Source organism: Orbicella faveolata, unplaced genomic scaffold, assembly GCF_042242905.1.
Source record: "Orbicella faveolata isolate gen_17 unplaced genomic scaffold, um_ofav_v1 contig_46, whole genome shotgun sequence".
NCBI lineage: Eukaryota > Metazoa > Cnidaria > Anthozoa > Scleractinia > Merulinidae > Orbicella > Orbicella faveolata.
The window spans coordinates 10,417,501-10,431,886 of record NW_028301576.1 but is presented as its reverse complement, the minus strand read 5'-3'; the positions used below and the strand labels follow the sequence as shown (position 1 = coordinate 10,431,886).

Genomic DNA, 14,386 nt, shown 5'->3' with positions numbered 1-14,386 from the left:
ATAGTAAAGACGCGCCACGCGCTAAAGTCTTACTAGTATCACTCTTCGACTTCTACATATCATTGCCTTCGAATCTGTCCATCAGAGCTCGTTCGAGTTCTTTGTCAGTATCCACCTCCTGGTATTTGGCTGTCCATCCTCCATTGGCCAGAGAGTAGTCAGCATACAGATCAGGTCACCCTTTGACTATTCAGTTTGCGATGTTGATAAGCGTGAGCGGTCATTCTCTTCAGCGATATAATAAATTTCAGAGTTTTCTGAGTCAAAGCTCATTTCAGAATCAGACGAACTGGAAGACATTGTTAGTAAAAACAGAAATCGGTCGACTGCGGAGTCCCAGCGAAAGAACTTGTGCCGCAAAAAGGCTTCTAGACTCGGACAAAGTAAAAGACCTGACTGGTACAGCCGAAGCATTCGTTCTGGATTTGACGTCACAGCTTTAACTCTCCCCAGATTCCCCATGCGCGGTCGCGAACCATTCGAAACTCGGTTTCAAAGGAGCACAGAAATTCGAGGATTTAACCAAATCGAAAAATTTTTGCGGCAAATTACTCCACAAAATAAGCTTTATTATTTTAGCGAAAAAAACATTTTGGTGTTAGGTGCACTTTAATGTTTACAAGTGACATGCGACTTCTATTTTGCACTTGTGATTTACAAGTTGGACTCATCATATGAAATACAAGTCGAACTCTTGTAAAAGTTTTACTTGACACGTGTAGCGCTACACCTGTAATTACAAGTTGCACACTTGTAACCTGGACTTGTAACGATTTTTATTAAACTTCTTTCCGTCTGCGCTTGTAAATACAGTGGTCCGACTTGTAGATTACAAGTGTAAAAGTTTTATTTAAGTGACCCAAGGAAATATTACATCGGGAAAAGTGAAGTCTTTCGTGAAAAATTCATCGGCTTATATAAACCGAATCAGCAAATACGTCATGAAAAGTAGAAAAAGGGAAAAAAGAGAAACGATAGAGTAATATCTTTTGATCAGGCCCTCTCAGCGACCCGAGACGAGTCGGCGGATATCATTTGATTAAACTAAACGAGTAATTCATCAATATGCTTGTGGTACAAGAATATGAAAAACACCCTTCGAAGCAGAGGATAGCAGCGTCTGAAAAGGCTACCATGTCAGATATCAGCGATTAAATTCGCCTCTGGCTAGTTCCCCGGCAATCACTTTGCATGCCAGAAGCGGGGCAGCAACGAATTTTCACTTGCGCTTGCTTTCAAATTTGGGAACGTGAAGACCGTACTAATTCGCCCAGTATATCGCTTAATTAAGACGAATACAATCAACGAACGCGAAGATTTCTGTGTGAGAAATTGTACGACGTGAGGAATAAACAATAGAAGCGAAATACGTGTCCGTAATGAGATCAGTTGCCGCGAAGATTGTTACTACTCAACTCAGTGGTTGAAACAATTTAATTGACTCGTTCACGTTTCAAGTTCTCTCAAAATTCTTTTTGCTGTTACTGATGAAGGTAAAACAGCTTCCATACTCTTACTAATTTGTTTTCCTACCCGATTATGTTCCACACTAACAGTCTTTTTGCGCGCGCCGCATCTAAGAAATTAGTCGGCTTAGAAACTAAACCGTTAAGGGTAAAGTCGTTTAGATTTCCACCCTTTTTTTTATGTTCCACAAAGCAGTGTCAGTAACATATTTATGAGTTAACGTTTATCATGCTGTTTCAGCCGTGCCCTTCCGCATAGTTCGACTGTCCGGACTGGACTTGCCTTAAACCTTGGACAAATACTGCTGCAAGGGTTCCCTTAACTAGTAAGTTTAAGCTTAGCCTACGCGGCCTGTTGATAATGTTTGTTATGATTGTGACATCAGGAGCATTTAGTTTACAGAGTGTGTAATACTGAAGTCATACTCATCACAACAGCTAGCTCGTAAATTCCACTATAACATTCTCATGTTAAACGCAATACTGAGTGCACGACGGATTCATCACGGTGTCATTGACTCGAAACAAAACTGCTAATAATATCGCACTCTCTCGGGTTCACGCTACGAACAAAGTATTATGTAACGCTGTGTAATCACGAGTTAGTCCTTTCTCTTTCCAGGCATGCACCTAAGCCTTTGAGATGGAATGACGGCCCAATAGGTAGCGCCAATGTGACAGTGTAGCTGGAAATATAAACAGTAAACGGAATTGGGTAAATGAGGGAATTCATAGGGTGAACTTAACAGATGTCTGATGTGAAGTTTATATGAAATAATTCATATATGAACTGCGGTTGTAGATGAAAGTGAAGAATGATCATCGCAGTTAATTTTCCAATTTAAGCAATTGGAAAAAAGAAGCCTGAAAAAATCAGGGCTTCAACGGGATTCGAACCCGTGACCTCCGCGATACCGGTGCGATGCTCTACCAACTGAGCTATGAAGCCACACATTGGGAGCGAGGTCAATTAGTTGAGTTCATATCTTCCCGTGAGGAGTGAAATGATGTGAAGTTTATATGAAATAATTCATATATGAACTGCGGTTGTAGATGAAAGTGAAGAATGATCATCGCAGTTAATTTTCCAATTTAAGCAATTGGAAAGAAGAAGCCTGAAAAAATCAGGGCTTCAACGGGATTCGAACCCGTGACCTCCGCGATACCGGTGCGATGCTCTACCAACTGAGCTATGAAGCCACACATTGGGAAATTAACTGCGATGATCATTCTTCACTTTCATCCACAACCGCAGTTCATATATGAATTATTTGATATAAACTTCACATCATTTCACTCCTCACGGGAAGATATGAACTCAACTAATTGACCTCGCTCCCAATGTGTGGCTTCATAGCTCAGTTGGTAGAGCATCGCACCGGTATCGCGGAGGTCACGGGTTTGAATCCCGTTGAAGCCCTGATTTTTTCAGGCCTCTTCTTTCCAATTGCTTAAATTGGAAAATTAACTGCGATGATCATTCTTCACTTTCATTAACAGATGTCTGAAAAAAAAAATGCGTACGAAGTGGTGAGATCGATAAAAAAAGGTAGATCATTCAATCATGTTAGTCTGTCTTTTCTCTTTTACTGGTTAACGCATATAAAATATAAAATCAAATGCTCAAGAGGAGAGACTTGTTGATGGGTATGTCTTTGATACAAATGGTAATGTGTGAAGAGAATTAGTCGCTCCGTTGGGGCAGCAATATAGTTAAAAAGACAAATGAGCGGGAATCTCTCTACCTTCTGTAGAATACATAATTTCGAGATAACTTTTTGAAACGAGCAGTAGGCATATGAATCATTGCCTAACAAAAATACATAAAAATAAGTTTTATTGAGTAAAAAATGGTTTGAGATTTTACAACTGATCTTTGAATGAAGGAAGGAAGGAAGGAAGGAAGGAAGGAATGATAAGTTTTATTAAGGATGCCAACTTCACTTTAAAAAAGTGATTTACTCGAGGCTCCTCATTAAACTAAAATCATTGACAGAAATACTAGCGTATGTGATTAAAAAGAAGAGTTTTAATTTTACATACCCAAAATTATAAACGTACATTAAAAACATACAATAATATTATAATAGAGAAACTAGACCAGTTTTCAATTGAGTGTCGAAAGTAATCATTCAATTATTTTGGTTTTGGTTTTGGTTTTACTACGGTTTGGGAGTGGCTGAGTAGTCTGACTGGTAAGTTAATTGGTTTGGTTTTGGTCTTACGACACTCAATTGAAAACCACTCTAAATGTTACTAATTAATAGGTAGTTTAAAAATGACTTTGGAGAGGTTTCGTTAAAAGCTGGGTAAGGAGGCGGCTTCCCTAAGTGACAGATCAAGAGAATTCCAGTCATTCGCAGCAAAGTTAATATTGGTCCCGTGGTCCCACCTTCTTTTGGCTGCGGTTTTCCTAAAATTCTTCCTAGAACGGGTATTATAACCATGAATATCGCGATTAAAACTATATCGATAGGCATGAGAAAAAAAAAAGTTATTAATTAATTTACAAACAAGAATGGCAAAGCGTTCGGCTCTTCAGCGCAATAGTGGTTTCCAATATAATTTTGCTGGAGCGTCACTAGAAGATACGCGTCTGGGGAGATTAGAATAATACGGGCAGCTTTATTTTGAAGCACTCGTAAGTCGTCCATTAATGTCGAATTTCTTCGGTCACCCCAGATGATGTCTCGGTCCATAATCAAAATGTGGTAAAACAAAGCTATTGAAAAAGGTCAACCTAGCGCCAAGAAGTAAATAAGCCTTTTAAAGCTTAAAAGTATATTTACGCGGTAGTGCCGAACGAAAAATATGCACCCCAAGCGCTCATGCAGGATGTTATTTTTTGCCATTCGTAGTGGAATAGCTTTTTGAACTGGCTGATTAAATCAAGCCAGAAATTTATTTGGAATTTAAAAAGAGAAAGCTGCTTAAGATTATTTTGCCATGGCTTTATCTGTTCTACCGTATTTTTATTTTTATGTTTTTGCATCCACTTTTTAACAGCAGAAGGTCATGCATGACAGATTTATACTGAGTTATGCAGCCATAAACGTTTCCCATAACAATAATTTTGGCTTGACCTGCATTGGTTAAAGGTTCTTTATAACCGACCAAATGCAACAATAAGTAAACAATGCAATGCCCCTATAGTTACTCTCTTACCTGTCATGCTCTATAAATTTCAATGCTTCAGGATTGATGACTAAAAAAAATTTAAAAAATTGGATTATTTTCGTTTCCCCTGAAATTTGGGGACATAAAACTAGAGATAATTACCTAAACACATGGCTAGTTTCACGTGGAATGCTTTAATGTGGCCTACATGACGACATTGTGAAATCACACAATTTCAAGTCAAAATGGCCGCCTTTTGTTGAGCGAGCGATGTCCATGATTTCAAAGTCCTGAAGATGTTTTCGGAAGCGGACAACATTCCTAAAGGTATTTGAAGTAAATACGAATTTAATTTTACGGTTAGCAAGAAATTAGACGCGAAAATTTTAGGTAAGTGAGCTTGCATGACCTTCGCCATGTGCTACGCAAATCCACGCATGTTGTTCAAGTGCGACTAAATTCCCGTCGGACCGCCGTTTTTCCGTTTGCAATCTCGAATAATTCTTGAATTATGTGTCTTGAATCGTTTTTGGGATCGTAGAGCTCAGGAACTTTGGAAAAAAGCTTTGTTTCGTTGAGTAAACAGGAGTGCTCACCGGAGCCGATATACAAAATATCCGCTCCGCAGGGCTTAATGCGCTGGCTGGGATTCTTAAGCACTGGCATGGAACTTGCTGGGAAGCCCGCCTCAACACAATTGCTTGCTTACTGGTTTAAACTCGGAAGCTTATCCTAGCTGGAAAATGCGCATTTTTGGCATGAATCTAGCTGGTAAATTTTAATGTGAGGTTTTCCCTGGTAGACTCCATTACCAGCCGCCCCTTATTCTAGAGAAGTGTTTGTGACCTCGCAGGGGATTCCAAAACTTCGTAACATCTTTAATTACTTTAGAGAAGTGTTTGTGATCTCGCAAGGGATTCCAAAACTTCTTCTGAATATCTTAACTTACTTTAGAGAAGTGTTAGTGATCTCACAAGGGATTCCAAAACTTCGTAACATCTTAACTTACTTTAGAAAAGTGTTTGTGATCTCGCAAGGGATTCCAAAACTTCTTCTAAACATCTTAACTTATTCTACAGAAGTGTTTGTGATCTCGCAAGGGATTCCAAAACTTCTTCTAAACATCTTAACTTATTCTACAGAAGTGTTTGTGATCTCGCAAGGGATTCCAAAACTTCGTAACAAGTTAACTTACTTTAGAAAAGTGTTTGTGATCTCGCAAGGGATTCCAAAACTTCTTCTGAATATCTTAACTTTCCTTAGAGAAGTGTTTGTGATCTCACAAGGGATTCCAAAACTTCGTAACATCTTAACTTACTTTAGAAAAGCGTTTGTGATCTCGCAAGGGATTCCAAAACTTCTTCTAAACATCTTAACTTATTCTACAGAAGTGTTTGTGACCTCGCAAGGGATTCCAAAACTTCGTAACATGTTAACTTACTTTAGAAAAGTGTTTGTGATCTCGCAAGGGATTCCAAAACTTCTGAACATCTTAACTTACCTTAGAGAAGTGTTTGTGATCTCACAAGGGATTCCAAAACTTCTTCTGAACATCTTAACTTATTTTAGAGAAGTGTTTGTGATCTCGCAAGGGATTCCAAAACTCCTACAGTTTATTTAATCAGATGAATGCTTTACCAAGGTTTTCCAAAACTACGGAAAAAAAAAAAAAGGAAATTCACTAACTATACTAAGAGAAGTACTTCAAAACTCTCTTTGGTTTCCCGGAGGGTTCCTTGAACATCGTAGTTTGTTATTCAACTGTATAAGTGTTTTTCAATTTATGAAAGTTTCCTAATCATTGAAGAGTTAAAAAAGATTTTAGTTAGAAGAATTGTAGTTACATATAGGTTATTTTAAAGAATTATACCCATTTAGGTGAAGTGTTATTATTTACGACTGTTCTTCGCGATTTCGATGGTTTTACGCTCTGTTTTCAGGATGTGTTTGCTGATAAATTAAGGAAAATTATTTATTTCTACATCAAATTTGACCAGTGGAGTGGAAATACATTTTTTAAATATTTTTTTACATTTCCCCCTCTCCCCCCGCCCCCATTTTTTGGTGAAGTTTAATTTATTTAAATTCTTTAAAAATTACTAATAGCTTCCATGAATGTAACGATGTTATGATGTCATAGGCCCTTCGGGCTTGCGCAGTAGAAGGAGATGTATCCCGGATGTAGTTGTTGTTGTATTACGGCTAGCAATGGCGGGCTTTTATGAGCTTCATTAAAAACCGTTGTGTTAGCATCGTTTAGTCTCGTTTAGACTACGCTACATGGTGTCAGAAGTGAAACACACATAGTACTGCCGCTCGTAGCCTCGCCGGAAGCCAACTTGGTGAGTTTTTTGAAGTATTTTCTGTGAACTCTCCCGTCGATATTTCTGTACAAGTGTTATGCTTACCATGAGTGAAGAAGGTGGTGGCGCTTCGGGTACACAACCCTCGATGATAACTGTTCCTGTGAATATACCGCTTCCAGAAAGGATGGATTTAAGCGGTGGAAATCTTCCTGTCAAATGGCAACGATTCTCTCGAGCGTGGTCAAATTACGAAATCGCGGCTCAGCTAAAAGACCCCGAAAACCCGGGCAGAAATAAGGAACGACGGGCAGCCACGTTGCTTACGTGCATCGGTTCTGATGCATTAGACGTCATTGATGCTATGGAGTTTGAGAACGAAGACCACAGAAAAGACCCGGAAGTGATCTTAGAAAAGATAAAACAATACAGCATTGGGGAGTGCAATGAGACCTATGAAAGGTATGTGTTCAACCGTCGGGACCAAGAGTCAAATGAATCAGTTGATGCTTATGTCACCGCATTACGAAAATTAGCGAAGACATGCAACTATGGGTCATTAACAGACTCACTTATTCGTGATAGAATGGTGGTGGGCATCAATGACAATTCTGCTCGTAAGAAGCTCCTGCAGACAAGCAAGCTCACTTTAGGACAATGTATAGACATCTGCAGATCTTCGCAGACATCAGCAAGGCAGCTAAAGGAGATGAATCAAGAGGATGTCCGTTTCGTGAAGGAAGACAAAAGAAAAATAGTTGACAAAAAGAAGACAAAGGTTCCAGAGAAGAACCAAAACGAGTCACAAGAAAGCAAGTGCAAGTTTTGTTCAAGGCACCATCCTTTCACGAAGAAGAACTGCCCTGCTTGGGGAACATCTTGCAAGAATTGTGGCAAGCCAAACCATTTTGCGGTGTGTTGCCAAGAATCTAAGAAGAAAGTGCTGTCTGTGGATTACACATCCGAAGATGAGGAGTATGAATATGTGGCCGAGATTGAAGTGAAAGAGATGGTTAATGCATTAGCCTCCAGTCGTTCCCCTAACAAAGTTTTTGCCACCCTACTGGTCAATGGAAACCAGGAAAAGTTTCAGTTAGACAGTGGATCAACAGTAAACATCATGACTGATGAGACAGTGTTAAAGCTCTGTGGCCAAAACGGCTTGAGTGAATTGGAAGAAACCCCCGTGGCCCTGGTAATGTACAACTAGTCAGAGGTCAAACCCTTGGGCAAGAAGCGATTCAAAGTCATCAACCCCAAGAACAATAAGAAATACAGCATTGAGTTTCATCTTGTTCATGGTGATTGTAAATCCATTTTGGGCTTGAGGGCCAGCGAACACCTTCAGCTGCTAACAGTCAACAGCCAGAATATCCTTTCTGTGGAGTCAAGCGGTGTGGAGGAGAAAAGTCCCAAGGTGGAAGACTACATTTCGCAGTACACCGATGTGTTCACTGGAGAAGGCAAACTAGAAGGGCTACTCCACCTGGAGATAGACAAGAATGTCCAGCCAGTCCAGCTACCTACACGGAAAGTCCCCATTGCCCTCAGAGAGCCTCTAAAACAAGAACTGGACAGATTGTCAAATATTGGAGTGATTCGGAAGGTCGATACACCTACGAACTGGATTTCAGCACTTGTGGTCACAACAAAGAAAAATGGCAAAGTTAGACTGTGTATTGACCCGAAACCATTGAATGAAGCTTTACAAGGAAATCATTACCCCTTACCTACAATAGATGATGTGCTGCCTCTGTTATCAAAGGCCCGTGTGTTCACGGTATTGAATGCAAAAAATGGGTTCTGGCACATACAGCTGGACGAGCCAAGTAGCTTTGCCACTACCTTTGGAACACCCTGGGGACGCTTTCGGTGGCTTCGCTTGCCGTTTGGTGTATTCCCAGCTCCAGAGGAGTTTCAGAGGAGGATTGATATTGCACTTGAAGGCCTACCAGGGCAGAAGGCTATAGCAGATGACATCCTGGTGTTCGGAGCAGGAAACAACGATGAGGAAGCACTCAAAGATCATGACCGAAACCTGCGAGAAGTGTTCAACCGTTGTCGGCAGAAGGGCATCAAGCTTAACTCAGAGAAGATACAGTTCAGACAGAAGCAAGTCAGCTACATGGGTCACATCATATCGTCGGAGGGTCTCCGGGCTGATCCAAACAAGCTGAAAGCCATCAATGAAATGCCGCCTCCTACGGACAAGGAAGGTGTCCAAAGAGTACTAGGCATGATAAATTACGTGCAGAAGTTTGCTCCCAACCTAGCAGATTTGGCCAAACCACTGAGAGAGCTTGTCAAGAAGGACAATGAGTTTGTCTGGGACAAAGAGGTTCATGGCCAGTGTCTAGATCAAGTGAAGCAGGCTCTAACCCAGGCACCTGTGCTCAAGTTCTTCGACCCCCAAAAGAAGACCGTACTCCAGTGCGACGCCTCTATGAGTGGTCTTGGAGCATGTTTGATGCAGGATGGGCACCCTGTGGCGTATGCCTCCAGGGCTCTGACGCCTACTGAGACTAATTACGCTCAGATAGAAAAGGAACTATTAGCAATTGTCTTTGGAGTTGAGCGATTCGAGGGCTATGTCTATGGCAGAAAGACCTTTATTGACACTGATCACAAACCCCTGGAGTCTATTATGAAGAAAAGTCTATTGAGTGCAACAAAGCGATTGCAGAGAATGCTGTTGCGTCTACAGAAATTTGATTTAGAGGTTTCCTACAGAAAGGGTAAAGAGATGCACATGGCTGATCCACTAAGCCGAGCTTACCTTCCCCTGGTTAAACAAGACACAGTTGACACCCAGGAAGTATGGAATGTTGCTGACACAAGATCACCAACAGAAGTTGAGACTGAGTATATAGACATGGCAGAGTCTGTGCCCATTCGGAAACTAACCTTGCAGGAAATCAAAAGTGCCACTGAAGTTGATGCAGAGCTCCAGGCATTAGCTCCTATTATCACCCAAGGCTGGCCAGAGAGAAGGGCTGACGTACCCTCCCAGTTGCAGGTCTATTTTCCCTTCAGAGAAGAGTTGTCAATACAAGATGGTGTTGTGTTCAAGGGTGAGCGCATTATAGTACCATCTAGCCTCAGGCAATGCGTGATGGATAAAGTACATGCCAGTCACCTGGGCATTCAGGGGTGCCTCAGGAGAGCCAAAGAAGCCTTCTACTGGCCAGGCATCTACAAGCAAATCACAGAATTCATCTCAAGGTGCAGCATTTGCAACAGCTACAAACCAGAGCAGCAGAAAGAACCTCTGAAATGTCACGAAATACCTACAAGACCATGGCAGAGCATCTCAGCAGACCTGTTCGAGCTCAATGGCACCCAGTACTTCATTACAACTGACCGTTATTCTAATTTCTTCGAGTTGGATATACTGACGTCTACGACAGCCAGAGCGGTCATTAACAAGCTGAAACCTCATCTGGCAAGATATGGTCTCCCAGACCGACTCACCACAAACAACGGCCCACAGTTCGACTGTGCTGAGTTTCAGAAGTTTGCAGCCGAGTACCAGTTTGAACACGTTAAAACGTCTCCACGGTATCCTGAATCCAATGGGAAGGCTGAGAATAGTGTCAAAACAGCAAAAAATATCTTGAAAAAAGCTGCTGATGCCAGCCATGATCCACACTTGTCTCTACTGGACTTCCGGAATACACCATCAGAAGGAATGGACAGCACCCCTGCACAGCGTCTCTTCTCGCGTAGAACCCGTACCGCACTACCCATGGCTAGCCACCTGCTTCAGCCAAAAGTCATTCCCGATGTACACCTGAACTTGCAACAGAGACAAAACAAGCAAGCGCTCTCCTTCAACAGAGGTGCTAAAGAGTTGCAACCGTTAAAAGATGGCGATGTGGTGCGGGTCCGACCATTACCAGGTCATTCAAAGTGGTTTAAAGCGCAAGTGAGTAGTCAGGAAGCTCCACGTTCCTATCAAGTCCGCACAGAGGATGGTAGGCTCTACCGCCGAAACCGTTCACATCTATACAAAGTTCCTGAGAACTTTCAAGCGATGCCAGACGGAGACATAGGGGAATCGAAGGTCAATGCTCAAACTCTACTCCCCACCAGGAAACCTACTGAGGAGACACTCCAGGTGCCCCCTGAACCTTCAGCGTTGCAGTTACCAGATGTCTCGCAGCCAGATTTACAGCCAGCTTCGCCAAGTTTTCCCGCTCCTGTCTCTACTAGAAGTGGCAGGATTGTTAGGAGACCCGCATACCTCAGGGATTTCACCACCTAGGAATCCAGTGTAAAGGCTTTTCGAACAGTTCTGAACAGTGAACAGTGTTAGAGTTGTTTTGTTTAATCACTTGTCCTTTCGTCCGTTACCTACCTTACCGTCCCTTCATTTCTTTGTTTTGCTCGTTCAAGGAGGGAGATGTAACGATGTTATGATGTCATAGGCCCTTCGGGTTTGCGCAGTAGAAGGAGATGTATCCCGGATGTATTTGTTGTCGTATTACGGCTAGCAATGGCGGGCTTTTATGAGCTTCATTAAAAACCGTTGTGTTAGCATCGTTTAGTCTCGTTTAGACTACGCTACAATGAAGGAAAGCTTTTTTTTTTGTTTCTAGAGAGTATTTTTTATGCTCTTTTAAATGAGATATAGTAGATTATTCTCCTGTAAATATTTGCTGAGATATTAATGATTAACCTTCTGACCTTTGCCCACGCCCACTTTTGATGTGCCAGAAATGAGTTAAGAACAAAAGACGCACCAATCAACAAGAACGAAGCAAAATTGGGGTTTTAAAATGGTGCAGATCAACTGTTAATTATTGCAAATATTTCAAAAAATACATCAGCTCTTTATATTAAAACAGATCATTAGAAAATCTTTCGATCGCCCGTTGTCAATCGATAAGTATTAGGTAATTGATCATATCAATTGATATTGGTCAAACGACGTTTAATCGATAGTCACAAAACTTGCCCCGCGAACCACTATCGGGGCGGTAGTAACCGTGAGTTTAGTATTCTGAGGAGCTTAGCCTAACTAACCAAGACACGCACGTGCACACACCAATCTCGCCAAGCATCAGCAGTTTATTTGAAAGTGCTTGTTTAGAAACGAACTCATCTGGGCTACTTTTCTTGCATTCTGAAGGTGGAGGCAGAAATGCGGAAAGGTCTGTAGTTTTATCTTCCCCAAGCTCAGGTGCCAAAATTGTTTGTTCATGCCAGCAGTTTCAGTCACATCTTTTCCCTCCCTTCCTTCCCGCTCCTCGAATAGACTGAAGCCCATAAGATTTCCAGTCCAATCAGCAGTTGAACATAAGACGCGCGCTTTCCAATTTTTCCCATCAAGTTGCAGCATGCTCAGTCCTTTAATGAGGTATTTTTCAACAAGCGACATCTCTTTCTGATATGTACCAAACATTTTGAGTACGCATTTTTTTTTCCAATGATATGGCCACAAAAATAATTCCACGCACCCAACCAACACCTACTCACCCTACCCCCATACGACCTTTCCAATCCTCTCTCCCATTGTCAGCCTGTGCTTGTTAACAGAATTTCTTGGAAACTGGAGGTATTCGGGTATACTACTTTAGTGCCAGCACAATTCATGGAAACCCTGAGCTGAATAACTTTGGGGCCAAGGTCATTTTTCTTGGAAAGCCAAAGTGCGTCATTCCATTCTCAGACAATAAGCCTGTCAATAATATTTGCGTATCAAATGATATGATCTAAAGTCAGAACGCCTTTTAATCAACAGTAATCAGCTGTAACTCTAAATATTAATGATCTTTCCATCCAGTATGTGTTATTGAGTGAAAATGGGAATTGTCTGAGGTTCAAAAACTAATCGAACAGACTTGATTTGGATCTACCTTTATCCTTAACTGTCTCGTTAAGTAGACGGGGCTAACAATGTACATAACACTTATATTCATGACTAATGAAAAAAGGATTCCAAGCTAATCGAAAGCTAACAGAAGCAGCAAAACAGCAGTGTCGCGCAAAACAGCAATGTCCTGCCACAACAGCGTACGGATGGCTTGCTTTGTATTTTGGCTTCCTGCTTTCATACAAGGTAAGTTATAATTAGTTTTCTTTAGCACTTTAATATTGAAACGTAAACGGCACTGTTTCATGTCATCTTCGACGCACGAGGGAGCTCGATACAAGAACTTTCTTGAAGATATTATGTTGATCGGATTGGGAAAGGGCATTGTCACCAATATCACGATTTTTTAACTGAACGTAAACTGATTGCCATTGATGTTGGACTTCTTGTTAACTAACAACCCGTATAAAACCGTTTTAACTGCTATTTTGGTTGCATGCGTTTCATTCCTTATGCAAACAAAATTTTTTTAGCGCTAGTGATGCTTTGGCTTGCCCGCATAGTTATTCTCAAAAGCGTGAGGAGCATTTCATTCCGGTCTGTTCATTTCCCATATCGAATCATCATCCGTTTGATATGGTGCTAAAATAAAGATTTCGTGAAAAGCTTTTCATTTCGTCTCGTCAAGAATAGTGGAATAAAAGGGATTTGTTCGACGAATCGCAAACTGTTGTTGACAACGGATAAGAAGATATGCTCGCTCACGTCAGTATTGCTTTGTTTTCATTTCTCAAGTATACTGGTGATCTTGGTTTAAAAACCGAGAAGTCTCAAAGTGGATTCGGATTTACTCGCTTGGAGATAGAGGGGAATCCAGTCTGAGTCATAACGGCTGTCTCTAGGACTACGGGAATTACATGCAGTTTCTGGGTCTCTCGTCAACCGTGTAACGATTTGAAAGCGCCAGAAAGGAAAAGGAAGTAAATTTTTTAGTCATTGTCATTAGATTTGTTTGCGGAGAGTAAGCGTAGCTCTCCTACAGCGACCTACGACGATCCATGACTGAGTCTGTTATACATGCGTTGTGGGGCCAAATATTTAGAAATTATGTTTTTAGGAAAGCTTAGTTTTGGCAAGCTTAGGTTAACTCACACATGTGGAACACTTAGTTCTTGAACACCTCTTCCCTTTGAATTCGAAACATTTCATTCTAGAACTTCGTGTTTGGACGTCCACCTGTGTATATGTTTATGTCGTTCTTGCGACCTTGGTTTCTACCTCCCCTAGATAGATCCTAAATTAGCTGTTGATAAAGACTATTCTATTTTTCTAGCTTCAAATTTGCCTCATCAAGTCGAACAGCTGCATTCGTTTAGGATTTACATCCGAGTACTTTGTTTTGTACCACATGATTTACCCTTGGTTTGAGTCCTGGGCGTAGCTATAGAGTTAGCATTAAAGTGGGTGCATTGTCAAATGGTATGAAGTAGAAGTAGAAGTAGAAGTAAAATTACAAGAATAAGTACTAGCCGATTGAGCTCTGAAATCCTCAGTGCAGTTTAGTCTCAAGAGTTTCGATACCTCTAGTTAGAATCAGTTATTCCCCTACACATGTAAATTCTTATTTACCGTGCAGTGAGAGCATGTATTGCAGAGAATTTCGAAAAATTCGCTACAAACTACAG

At 41.2% G+C, this 14,386-nt stretch overlaps 3 protein-coding genes across 3 annotated transcripts in view; all 3 read left to right on the top strand.

The window, feature by feature from the left end:
• LOC110060349 (uncharacterized) overlaps nucleotides 1–14,386 on the top strand; it is a 154,046-nt gene that overhangs the window by 106,541 nt on the left and 33,119 nt on the right. The gene's annotated exons all lie outside the window — the stretch shown is intronic.
• LOC149098333 (uncharacterized) lies at nucleotides 6,993–8,111 on the top strand. The gene has a single exon (XM_089277887.1). The coding sequence runs from the start codon at nucleotides 6,993–6,995 to the stop codon at nucleotides 8,094–8,096; it is 1,104 nt and encodes a 367-aa protein (XP_089134013.1). The 3' UTR covers nucleotides 8,097–8,111.
• LOC110058843 (mucin-like protein) overlaps nucleotides 12,611–14,386 on the top strand; it is a 24,589-nt gene continuing 22,813 nt past the window's right edge. Inside the window, exon 1 of the mRNA XM_089278396.1 lies at nucleotides 12,611–12,947. Coding sequence (XP_089134522.1) covers nucleotides 12,884–12,947 — 64 coding nt within the window. The 5' untranslated portion in view covers nucleotides 12,611–12,883. The remainder of the gene's footprint in view (nucleotides 12,948–14,386) is intronic.

What these genes read in the sequence shown, in the direction of transcription:
- LOC149098333 (XM_089277887.1), top strand. Translation starts at nt 6,993, where the DNA reads ATGAGTGAAGAAGGTGGTGGCGCTTCGGGTACACAACCCTCGATGATA.